The 13,100-nt window shown below is 48.5% G+C and overlaps 1 protein-coding gene across 8 annotated transcripts in view; it reads left to right on the top strand.

The window, feature by feature from the left end:
• ATXN7L1 (ataxin 7 like 1) overlaps positions 1–13,100 on the top strand; it is a 221,302-nt gene that overhangs the window by 64,780 nt on the left and 143,422 nt on the right. For 7 of the 8 annotated variants that reach the window (XM_073239006.1, XM_037003593.2, XM_037003592.2 and 4 more), the window contains exon 3: positions 12,953–13,057. The exons of the other annotated variant lie outside the window; for it this stretch is intronic. In XM_073239006.1, the coding sequence (XP_073095107.1) occupies positions 12,953–13,057 (105 nt within the window). The remainder of the gene's footprint in view (positions 1–12,952; positions 13,058–13,100) is intronic. 8 annotated transcript variants of the gene reach the window in all.

Genomic DNA, 13,100 nt, shown 5'->3' with positions numbered 1-13,100 from the left:
GCTAGAAGCAAAGCAGAACTTTGTTGTTCATTCCACTACCTCACAGTTGCCCCTGCTAAGTCTCATGGGTGGTTCCTTAGTCTAAAGTAAGGCAGCTTTGGTGCTTTGGCACTCTTTAAAGCATTTGAGTGTGTTTCTGACAGCTTGATTTTGACTGTTAAATGTCTGAGTCTGTATATAAACATGAGTGTACAAATGGGAAGATAGGTGTACCCGCCACCATCTGCGAACACCAGGTAGAGTGGGCTGTGTGCAGGGATAAATGTCAAGAACTGCAAATACAGAGGAAGGGTTAGTTGTCTCAGTGGAAATCGGAGAAGGCTCCCTGGAGGGATATGCAGTAAAGCTGGCCTGCAAGGATGTGGAGGGCGTCAGGGAGTGTGGAGGGAGGGGTAAAGGCGGGGTAGCAGTGGGGGAGGACGTGAAAGAAACTGAAAGTGGGACTCGGGTGTAAGGCCGGTCCCAGAGCTGCAAAAGCCTACCTAGAGCCTCCCTTTTCTCCTCAGGCACAAATCTAGCTTGATGCTTGATTTGTGATTGAAGACATTGTGATTTTTCTCCTCCAGCTCATCGATCTTACTTTCCATTACCTTAAAACAGCTCTCTGTAATCCTCTCTATGGTGGATTTTTCTTCCTGGGCCTCTGTGCTCAGAAGGCTGCCAGTGTTAAACTCCAGCACATCAGAGTGGTTGCCAAGTATGTGTGACTGGTTTGAGGAGCCCAGTGTGATGAGATGCTTCTTTTTGTTCTTATAGACCAAAGATACATTTCTGTTCCTCACGAGCATTGATGCAGCAGCGGGTCCAGCTGGACTAGCTCAGGCTTCCCTGTAAGCACCCGTTCCTGGGGGAATTGGGATGTCTGTCAACAACTTCCCGCAGGCTGGCTGTCCCAGTGGCTTGCGTGATTTGGACACTGATTCCCAGGGACGTTAAGCAGTTCTTTCCACTGCCCTCTGGCTACACCAAGTGGTGCTTCTTGTGACAGAGCCAAATGGCACATTTTCCTGCGAGCTCCAGCAACATCAGCGGGTTGATCACTGTAATCCTGAAGGGCACGTGGGCCTCCACAGCCTTAGCAAATGGCCCTTTGGAAAGAAATGCCGCAGTCTCTTTGCCAGTTACAGCCAGAGCCAGCTCTACTTTGTGCTTAGAGCTGCTGACAAGTGCCACCGGACCCAGGGGTCTCTTACCCTAGAGCCTCTGCATGGCACTCAGCTCACCACTGCCATGGCACTCATCAAGGCCACCAACCCTGGGACCTCCCACTCTTCCTGGCTGCCTGTCTCATGGATTCTGAGTGTACACCCCTTCTGCATCCCTGAATCTGCAGATGTCATGTTGGTGTGACCCCCCCACAGCTGAGCAGGGGTTGGCATGTCTGAGATGAAGGGGACATTGCATTGAGTAGGCATTTTCTTTCCCCTGTGGTCTCCACTGCATGTTCTGAATGGCATTAGTAACAACTTGAGAGCTGAGGCCTGCTAGGATTCAGTCTCACAAAGGCCACATCTTATGCCTTTGAAAATGTCGCATTTCCTAGACCTGTGAGGCACAGCTGGAGGGCTTCTTTGTGTCTCCTCCTTTCAGTGTAGTCCAGCAATATAGCATCCAAGAAGCCTCCCAAATTCTGTGCTGGGACAGGTGGACATCTGTGTGGTGGATGCTGCCTGGTCCCTCCAGTCCATTTGTAAATTAAAATCTCTAAACAGTGATGGAAGGCCTAGTGAGAAGCACTTCTGACATAACTGTCCTGCTCTGAGCAGGGCTGTGAAAGCCCTCGGTATGGTATGGTTTGACTCCCCCGGATAACTGGGTGCCCCAACCCCACCTCATTCCTTTGCTTGCAGTCTTGTTTTTATAAAGATGGAATGAAAGCCTGTCAGCATATGAACCTCAGGAAACAAGATGGTGGCCATCAAGCTCATTGGTGTGCTTCAGAGCAACCCTTTTCAAGCTAAAGTCTATTCAGGTTTCAGAGAGAAGGCTGCATCCGGTTGCCTCAAAGGAGAACTTCAATTCAGACTTTTTCTTATCTCCTGCTGTGAGGACAGACCTGGCAGGGGTGGGGAAGATGAAGCTGTGCATGAGGTTTGGGCTATGCTCGCGTAGCATATAATGCAGCCCTTGAAAACCAAGTGATATTTTTGCTGCTGTCCAGGTTTCTTTTTTTTCTTCTTCTTTTTAAAAATTTTATTAATTTTTGTAAAGCCGCATCTCACCCTTAACTTCCAAAAATGTAGCATTTGGTATAGCAATAAAAGACGGTAAGGCCAACTTATGATTAGAATGTATAATGTGGGGGGGTGCATAGGGAGGGCTGTGCAACACAGAGAAGAGAAGTAGTGATTCTACAGCATCTTACTACGCTGATGGACAGTGGCTGTAATGGGGTTTGTTGGGGGGGACTTGGTGAAGGGGGGAGTCTAGTAACCATAATGTTCTTCATGTAATTGTAGATTAATGATAATAAAATGAATTAAACAAAAGACGGTAAGGCCGAGTCAAGTCCACCTCACAACCACAGTGCTCAAACAATATAATGCTTCCTGTGACAGATGGCAGAGATAGACAAAAAGATAGATGAGATAGAGTTCTTAGATGAGATAAATAGGTAGGTAGATAGCTAGATAGATAAATAGATAGACAGACAGACAGACAGACAGACAGGAGAGAGGGAGAGCCCTGACTAATTCCTCTTAAGAATAAGCACAAAAACTCAGATTTTGTGTTCTAATTACCTTTTGCAGGGGGTCCCTTTGTGCCACGGATGTGGCATCCTTCCGTCCTCCCCTCTTCTTCACCCACTCCCCTCCTGACACACTCCCTGTTAGCCCAGTCACCATAACCAAGGAGCCAGAAAGGAAGTAAAGGGACCAGTTGGATCCTCCACCAGTGTCAAGTCACACTGCCACAAGAAGCTGGACTGTCTTCTACAAAAAGACATCAAAGGAGATGTTCCCATTGATTTCCCTGTGACTCATCTAAGCTGTTCTTAATAACACTTTTCTGCTCACTCTGAAAATTCTCTGTGACCATAACCTGGAAAAACAACACATGTAGGTCACCACCTTCATGTCTCCAAACCCACTGCCTTCTTCCCTGAAATACAATGCCCACCTCCAGAACACAAAGATATCTCTTATGGCAGAGGGCCTGGGGGGACAGACACACTGCTGACTGTACCGAGAGACCAACCTGGACCCAAGAGATGCCTCAGGACAGAGGTGGGAAGAGCCACCCTAGAATCAACTGGAATCTGGCCTCACACAGACAAGCTCTTAAAATTTCTCTGACCAGGGAGGCTCAGGTTAGGAAAAGCTTATTCCAAAGAAAGAGAGCAAGGCCTCCTGAACAAGAGTTGAGAAAAAATGCCCAGGAAGGTCTAGTGAATTCATGAAAACAAATACTAGCTATAGTCCTTAAGTTGAAGGTAATGTGGACATAAAGATACAGGTCAACATTTAGACATTTAAATGACCCAGGTGGAAGAACCTGGGAGGGAAGGGAGCCTGGTGATGACCTGTGACCATTCCACAGCATTTGTAGGCCCCTTTACTTATTTACTCTTTAAGTGCCACTAGGCATGAAAGCTGGAGAAAGGGACTAGAACGTCCTCCACTAGGTTGACACCTCTCTTCTCTCTCTGAGTCATAGTGGACTGTACAATGTTTACTTACAGGCCCTTGGCTGAATATGCTGTACCTATCCTTGTCCTCCGCATAGGACATTTCTGTGGCTGCGCCCAGGGGCCAGGAGCCAGCTTGGGGAGGTGGAAATGGGGCACTCCTGTCCATGCAGCTGATCTGCACACCGAAGCAGCCCTTGATGTAGGAGTAGCTTTAGCCAGGACACTCTCAGGACTCGCCAACCTGCCAAAGAGGATACGCGTTCCTCATCTGTCCTGAGGGCCAGAGGTGGGAATGTCAGGCCAGAAGCCACCAGCTGACCTGGAGTGATGGACAAAGGTGTGTATGGCCATGCAGGAAGTAGCCTCAGTGTCCCTGAGCTCTGTGAGAGAAAGTCGGGGCTGGGTTTGTATCCCTGGCAACATTTTTAGGGGTGAATTGTTGTGTAAGCCAGGCATAGGCAAAGGAGAGCCCTTTGCACAATGATTCTCTTGGCTACCAGGGTCGTTGCTGCCCAGCCAGCCAATCAGATCCTCTGCCAGGTGGCTCAGCTGGCTCAGAGTCCCCTGGGCTGAGCTGGGCTGCTGTGCCCACCCAGTGTCAGGACAGAGCTGAAACAGCAAGGGGTAGAAGTCTAGACCTTCCAGGCCCTGGACCATCCACTGCCTTGATGTACAAGATGCCTTGCAGCTCCAGGGTGAGGAAATAGAAAATGAGACAGAGGGAGCACCCAGAAAACACCCCTAGGCCCACCCCCAGCACAGGCCCCAAGGGAACCATTGCTGGGGGTACGATGAGGAGTCGCCGTGTTTGCCCAAAGAGAAAGAACCCAGACTTCACGAGCTTGGGTCCGTGGGGTCAGCAACTAACACTTCGGTGTGATGATGCCCACCTGTGCCTCCTTCTGAGCTTCATGGCACTTGTCTTCCAAGGAGCTCAGGAATGAGCAAATAGACATAATTATTGACCTCATAATCTTAGATAGCAGCATGGATATTAGGGTAATTTATTATCACTTACTCCTTCCCCCTTTGAGAGAAGAGGAAATTAAGGAACATGGGAAGTAAATCGGCTTCTTGGAACTTCAGCCTGGTTAACTTGTTACATGTATTCAACTACCATGTGCCAGCTGTTTGGCAAGGGAAACGCAAAGGGTGGTAAGTCATGATTCCTGTTGCCAGGAAATTCCCAGTCAGGTGAGAGAGGCGCAAACCGATAGCTCCGGTACAGCCCTGGGAGAGCTCTGGACACACCACTGCAAGAGGGTGGCTCTGCCTGCGCTCAGTCCCTCCTTCCTCTGGCTGAGGGAAAGGCGGCTTCCCGGGGAAGGGGACAGGTGGATTGGAGACACAGGAAGAAGGCCATAGGTGAAAATATGTTCTGTTTTTCACATCCTTACTGTGCGTCTGCCCCATCACAGATACATCCTTTAATTCCAGATGAGGAAGCAGAAGCTTAAAGGGGATCATTGTGCCAAACGACAGAGGCAGGACTTGAATTCAAGTCTGCCTCTCCAGGCCCAACTCTCAGGTGTGCATTTCACAAGGCTCCGATCTCTCTCCCTTCCTTGTGCTGAAGGGGGTGGCACTCTGCTGGGTCTGGGCAGAAGCCAGAGGAGAGTCTGGGGACAGGGGCTGGCCTGAGGCCCACGGCCTGGGTTGCACCCCTGGCACCCAGGGCAGCACCCCTTGCTGCAGTCCACTGTGACTACAGATCTGTAAGGCCCTTCTAAGGAAGGAGGGATTAAGCAGTCTCGTGGGGGTGCGGGAGGTGTTGGTCAGGGTTTATGAGTTGGGTGGGTGGGGATCGAGGGTCTGGTTCCTGCAGTGTAGCAGGGAGCTGCCAGGCCTGGCTCCCAGCTGCAGCCTTGCAAGGGGGTGCCCAGCCACAAGAAGAGGTGGGGTGCCTTGTCAGTCTTCAGTCTGTGAGAGGAGAAAGGTCCTGAGCCTGCCCCCGCGAGCGCCCACCCGCTTTGACGCTGTCAAGCTCACCAGCCACTTGCTTTTCTAGTCCTAGTGTTTCAGTTTCCATTTCCAGATTTCAGTGTTTTTGAAGCCCTCACAGTCAGACCCTGGGTTTTCAGAAATCTGAAAACATGGAACGTGACCGCATTCGTTCGCATTTTCCTAGAGGGGTGTTCAGCATTCTGCTGGGGAGTCGGGAGGTGTCAGGTGTGAGGTCATTGCTTTGAAGACCCTGAGCTGTTTCACTCTATGAATTTAAGGAGATTTTGGAGTAGGGGAACAAACAGAATCGCACCATCAGAGCAGAGGAGAAATGTTTTTTATATCCCCTCAAGCTTTTCATTTGACATAAGTGATTAAAATGCAGCTGAAGACTCCACTAGCAGAGAGAAAAGACAAATTAATAAAAACTGTATAATGAGCATATTCAGATTAATGGGGGAAGAAAGGCTCCTAGGACCAGCTGCCTCCAGTGTGAGAGGTGCTCCTCCTGAGGTGGCAGGCGTCTGTCTTGCAGGTGCCCTTCTGTGTCCGGATTTGAATCTCCTTGGAGGCAGTCATGTGTGTACTTGAACCTCAGCGACTGTTCTTTCCAGTAACTTCCCCTGAGTTTATTTAAGTGGAAGCCCACAAATCAAGACCATTGCCAGCCACCACCTCATCTTTTTGACAGTTTTCCAAGGAAGTCCAATGGCACCTGGCTTTCTGGCCATTGTCAGAGAGTTGTCACATCCTTAGGGCCTACCAAGATCTGTGTGTCCAGTTACCCACTGTGGGAAATGGCTTACATTTCACATCTGCCTTTTGTGTTGACATTATGTAACTACCATCCCAGTTTTTTTCATTACAAAGTGTGTTTAGAGTCAGTTTAAAAGAAAAGCATTATTTTTAAATTATATGAAATTGTGGTTATACTAGAGTATTTTAGAATATGCTCCCTTGACATATTTATAATTCTTTTAGCAACTGGGGTTGTTTCACAATCCTGGAAAAGACTTTGGGACAAACACACGACCATTTCTGGAGATTCACTTTTTTTCTTTTTCAAGAAACTAACATTCAAAGTGATCTCTTTTGCTGTCTTGCCTTTCCCACTGCGGAACTGTCTGTGGTGAGCATAGGTATCACTGATAGCTGATAAGCTGTTCCACGGTCTTCAAAGTGAGGCTGCTGCTTGCGCCGTCTCCGTGCATCCTGTGTGTCGTTCAGCATTCCCACTCACAAAAGGAAGGCATCAACCCTCACTCACTCTTAAGTTTTTCATCTTTTGAGCTCTTACCAGTGTTGCTTCATAATGTCAAAGCCTCAAGCTTTGGAAGGTGTCCAGGGGCAAATTCAAAAGCACACAGCATCTAGTCTGATCCTGAATCCACAAAACCAGCTGTCTTCCCATCTTAGAAACAAGTCCTGTACAAATAGTGAATTGGAGATGTCACCCTGCCTCCTCCTTAACTGCAGCCATTTTCAAAAAGCGAATACTAGATAGAAACTAAGGTTTATACGCACACATGACTGCCTGTCGAAAGTGTTCCCCTCAGCAGGCTGTTTGTCTTGATAAACTGCTACTCCCCATTTTGCCGATTTCTTTTTTCATTACCAACTTAAGAAACAGTTAACCAAATATGCCAGGAAATCAGTCATTATTTTACTATCATAGAAACCATTCTGTTGTCCTCAACTTTGTCTCTCCTTTCATCACAGCTGAGCTCTGTTTCCCCCACCCGCCCTGCCATCTGGGAGAGAAAGAGAAGCAGAGGGGTGGGGGCGGGGAGTTGTTCAGGGGAGGTAAGTCTGTGAGAGCCAGGCAAGGCCTGTGGGAACCTCCAGTGCTGTTGGGAAGCAAGCCAAGTCTACCAGACTGAGCTGATAGCACAGAGGCAACTGACACATCCATGACTCTGCCACAAATGAGAATTTTACCAGAAGCTCAGTAAGAAAAGTAGAGGACTGTCTGCTTTAAATAGGGACACTGGCATTAGCCTATGTATGAAAACTTATAGGCAGCATTAGTTCAATACTGTGAACCAAATCTGTGAGTAATCTCCATGAATGACTCTTAACCAGGGAGCATTAAGTTGACAGACATTGTAAAGAACTCCACTAACTTAATTCTCCTCTCCCTACTGCCCCCGCTCCCCTCCCCCATCTCCCTTCTAGCTGCCAGACCTTGGACAAGTACCCTTGATGTGCTCATTTGAATCAGAAAGTGATCAACATGTTTACATGGCTCACTTGTGCATAAGTTCTTGGGTTAGTAATCAATACCATAATCTTATATTAATATAATGACTTCCTCCCAAGTTCACAAATGCCGTTCTACATCCCAGTGTGGTAGATGATGTTATAATTTTCTGTTTTTATAACTAGGAAAATTGATCCAGGGAAGAGTGATGCCAGAATGGGAGCTAATTAGTGATGTGCTGGTAAATATTTTAACAGCCAGCTCTCCAAGAGAAGCAGCCCTGGTTTGTAGTGGATGCAGATTCCCATGGTGTAAATACTTCTTCCTTGGCTGATTCAGGCTACCAACTTGGCTCCCTGAAGGCAGAGTTGGGGAGAGAGAACAATCTGCTCTTGTGAGCTGGTACAATGGGCTCCAGCATGTAATTGGCACTAAGGATTCGGTTCATGGCTTTACCCTTCCAGGTGCCCACTGAGGACCAGCTCAGGCCTTCGTGGCCCCAGTTAATTCTCAGGCTTGGCTTAGCCCCTGACTCACTTGAAGAGTGGTTTTCAGACTTGAAGCTGTGACCCATTGAGGGGTCCTGAAAGCGTTTTTTAAACAAATAGAAGAATAAAACAGGAAATGAGTAGAACAGAACATATCAGAGTGTAACATCATGTTCCAGTGAGAGATGGTAGATGGTTGGGTGGGTATATGGATGGATAGATATGTATGTGCATGTATATATAGTGGGTTGGGGTCAAAACCAAAAATTATTGACCTGGAAGCAAGTGTACCTCTGTTTTCTCCATTGACAAAATGGGGCTAATAGAGATTGCTCTCATCCTGCCTTTGATCAAGCCAGGAGGATGACCGAGTCATGGGGGTGCTAGCACTCTGTCTCATCTACAGGTGATTCATTTGAGAAGCACAATGGGGCAAAACAGACAGATTCGGCTCTGTCTCTTTGAGAGATGATCACTGGATTTGAAACCGGGCAGTCTCATCACCTTGGTGCCCATTTTCTCAGAATCCAGCCACAGCTTGAAGGGACCCCAGGCTTCCCAGGAGGTTTACTGTGAATGTGGTGAGGAAGAGGCATAGAATGTGTTGCCTGCAGCCAGGACACTCCCACTGGAGAGAGAACTATGTCCTTCTGAAAACTAGAGGAGATGACCTTGCTGAAAGTTTCTCTGCGCTGTCCCAAATCCCCAGTGGGAGAGAACACACAGCCAGGCAGCTTTTAGGACCCATCACAGCAACCCCGGGAGGCAAGAACTGTTAGCCTCATTTCATAGATGAAATAATTGACAGTCAGAAAGGTTGGGCACCTTCCCTGGGGTCACACAGCAGTGAGCACTGTGCTCTAAACCCCTCCTCTGACCCCAGGCCTATGCTCCTGCCAACAGCTCACTTGGAGCCTTAGGACAGCCCATTAGTCATCTGGACAACCCCTCCAAACTGGTTTCATCTGCAAAATGGGACCTTGTTCTATTATGAAAGAAGCAGCCTTTGCTGAGGAGGGAGCATTGGCTTTAGAGTCAGAGCATCCTGGATTCTCATCCCACTTTTTAAATCATTGCCATAGGATCTCAAGCAAATTACTTTACCTTTGTTTCCTTGCCTGGGAAGTGGAGACGATAAACCTTTGTAAGCTAATCATGAGGATTAACTAAGAAAATGTTATCACATAACAAAGTCTAGAAGGGTATATATTAACATGTCAACAGTGGGTCTCCCTAGGTGGTGTCATTGACATGGTCCCACTTTTCCCTTTCTTCCCATCTTTATCATGCGGCTTTCAGGAAAGAGAAGACAAGACCTGATTTGTAGTGCCTGTCCATTTCCTCGGTGTAGACCCCAGTGGCTGATTTCAGGCTGCCACCAGGAGCCCACTGAATGAGCCGGGGAGAGATATGCATGACCGGCTCTCAAAAGCTGGTCCAAGCCCACTGCTTTTATCTTTAACTGTGCCCCGTGTGTTTTGTTGGGGTGGTAAATTGAGAGAGAGAATTAATTAATAGAATACCTGGCATTGTGTCAGGTATAATCGTTGTCAGTTCTCCCCATCCTACCTCCTCCCTCCCTGAGTAAACAGACCCTGGCCATGACCACCAGAGCCCGTGAAGTGGTGGCCTTCCCAGGAGCCCAGCACCCTTCTCTTGCTCCCGTCTGCCAGGTCTCAGAAGCCGGGCAGCCTGTGGAGGAGGTTTTAAGGTTGGCGCACTGAGAAACAGGCAAGCAGGTCCTCTCCCTTTGCAATGAGATGTGCTCTAAGCAGACTCGTGCCATGTGGAAAGGGCCCTAGAGGAAACCAAGAGGGGTCCCCATGGGGTGAAGGGCCTGGAGCAGAAGGTGGCCAGGCTCTGGCTAGCCTAACCTTTCTTGACCTTCGACTCCTGACATAGAGGTGTGTGTACAAATGGGGTTATGGTGGTGGAGGCTCTACAGGTTTCAGAAGGAATAGGGAAGTGGGACCTCAAATGGAGTGCTCATGGCCTCTGACACATCCCCAGGCATGTACCACAAAGGTGCAGAGACACGCTTGCTATTCTGCAGTCTCAGCCTCCCTCAGCACAGCTCTGGCACAAAGCAGGTGCTCAAGAAAGTTTTGTTTTTTAATTAATTTATTTATATAATTCCCTCATAGCTTGATCTATTGCAGAGAGGATGTAAGACAGCTCATTAAATGCCTGCTGAATAATTAAGTCTCAGCCCTCACCAGCGCCTGATTTCACATGTTCCTGGATATAAAATGTAACTAAATCTGAATGAGATGCAAAGTGTTAATAAAGGTTGCCAAGAATTTTTTTTTTTATTCTGGCTTTTTTATGTTTCTCAAATGTATCTTCAAAGAACATTGATTACTTCTGTCATTAAAAAAGAAAAAAGAATATGTAACAATAATCAACCCATAAGTAAAAAGTAAAACATCAGCCATATCAGCAGTTAAGGACTGAGAGGCGTCCTGTCTACACTGGGAGGCCTGAACTGAGGGTCCCTGGACACTACGTTGGGTGGGCCCAGCATGGCTTCAGGACTCTTGTCACAGCTGGCTCTGTCTCTGCCTCTTTTTCCGCAGGCCTCCCCACCTGCCATGCTCTGACTAATAACACTCCCCTCCCATAACAAGTCTTAGTCAGAAGTGGACATAGAGGCGAGTCCTAGATAGGGGAAGTAACAGGCCACACCCGGGGCCACCGACAAGCAAGAGGTTCCATGGGCCTGCATCCCAGCACTCCCCTATCACCCGCTGTGGGGCTAGGGGGAGGGGTCCCTGCAGCAAGAGCCCGTCTCACCCCAGCAGTCGCGCCTCATCCAGGGCAGGGGCCCCACTCCTTGCCCGTGACAGATGTGCTCATTCCATTTCCCTCTAAGCAAAAGAACCCCGGGCACAGGCGCCCCTGCTGAAGTGCTTGCTGGGTTCTCGGCGAGGGAACTCAGCTGGGGCCTGAGGCCCAGCCCTGCAGCTGCGGGCCCATCTTGTGTGTGGTGGTTTTCATTAGACACAGGTTGGATCTAGAGAATGAGTGTTTAGGGTGCCTGGGAGAGAAAGTTCAGGAGGCTTGGGACAGAAAGCATTTTCGTGCACACGCTGTCTTCTAATTCCTCGCTTCAGTTCCTCCGTCAGCCCTGTTGGTGGTACTGAGCACCCTACTCCCCGAGCTCAGCAGCTCTAGAGCCAGGGGCCTGAGAGGGACAGGCCGTGTGTCCCCAGCTCTGCCTCCATCCAGTGGTGCACAGGGAGGGAGATGTGACCGTGGGTTTCCTCATAACTGGCCTTCCCTTTTTTTTTGATAACTTTTACTCACATTGCCTAGTACATTTCCCAAAAAGAAACCCTGCACCTTTTATTGGTCACCCTCCAATCCCTCCAGACCCCCAGCCTAAGGCAAGCACTAATCTAATTTTTTATCTATAGATTCACCTATTCTGGACATTTCACATAAATGGAATCATGCAACCCACATGTTGGTTTTGTGTGTCTGGCCTCTTTCACTTAGTATAATGTTTTCAAAGTTCATACTGAAGCATGAATCAGTACTTCATTCCTTTTCATGGCTGCATAGTATTCCATTGTCTGGTTTTTACCAAAATTGGTTCATCCATTCACCAGTAGACGGATATCAGGGTGTCCACTTTTTGTCTACTATAAGCAATGCTGCTGTGAACATGCATGTACAGTTTTTGTGTGGTCATATGTATTCATGTTTCTTAGGCTGCATAACTAATCTTTTTAACAGTGTTATGTCTGATCATGTCACTTCTTTGCTTAGAAACCTTCAGTAGCTTCCCATTGTTCTTAAAATCAGGTTCAAAATCCCTGGTCCACAAGGCTTACAGCTTCTGGGTTCTCCCCTCACTCTTCTGTTCCAGCCACAGGTTTCCTCCAACACACAGAACTGCCTACCTTGGCAGACCTGGTACTTTCCTCCCCAACCCTAGGCCTTGTCTGTCCAAGCCCCCCTTGTCCTGAGATCTCAGTTCAGACACCCCCTCCTGAGGGAAGCCTCTTCAGTGCCTCAGACAAAGTTAAGTCCACCACTCATGGGGCGCTGTGCATCTCCATAGCACATACCACAGGCACAACCAAATGATGGCTGTGTGGCTGCTCTTTAATGTTTCTCTCTCCTGCCACCATAAGCTCCAGGAGAGCAGGGTCCTCATTGGTCACTGGTTCTCCTGATCCATAAGGCACTTGGCGAATACTAGCCGAATGAATAATGGATAATGTCAGCAGCCAATACGTCACTCGGCCTAAGGCTTCCCTTTTCCTTGGGGTTGCACAGGCAGCTGGTGAGCCAAGATGACTTCTCTGTCTCCCCCAGGTCCCTCCACCCTCCCATTCACCTAAGAGACCCCTCTGCTTACATCAGAGTGGGTTTGGGGAGCCCCCCATCCTAAAATAACTAGAGCCTCACTGGGTCCCAGCTGATGGCTCAGGGCAGCCCCCCAACACTGGTGATCGCAGTCCCATTTCCAAGGGTGCAGTGAGGAGGGATCCTTTGAGGCAGTTGTGTCTCTGAAAACTGGGAGCTGCGGTAGGACAAACTGTGTTCCCTTTAGTGGAGATTATTGCCTCTCCACCTGTCTCATTCCAAAAGCTGTCCTTGAGGAAATTCCAAGAGGACACTGTACACCTTCTGAGACTTAATTGCTTTTTCAAAAAAATCCTGTTTTCATTTCCCCCACAGATATGCACTTATTTGGCCACTACCCAGCACATGACGACTTCTGTCTCGTCGTGTGCAGTGCCTGTAATCAGGTCGTCAAGCCCCAGGTCTTCCAGTCGCACTGCGGTAAGTGGACTCCTGCACCGTGAGCACATTTGCAGCCGCTGCT

This window comes from Manis javanica, chromosome 6, assembly GCF_040802235.1.
Source record: "Manis javanica isolate MJ-LG chromosome 6, MJ_LKY, whole genome shotgun sequence".
NCBI classification, from domain to species: Eukaryota; Metazoa; Chordata; class Mammalia; order Pholidota; family Manidae; genus Manis; species Manis javanica.
The sequence above is the reverse complement of the archived record's forward strand: the minus strand, read 5'-3'. Positions and strand labels throughout refer to the sequence as shown.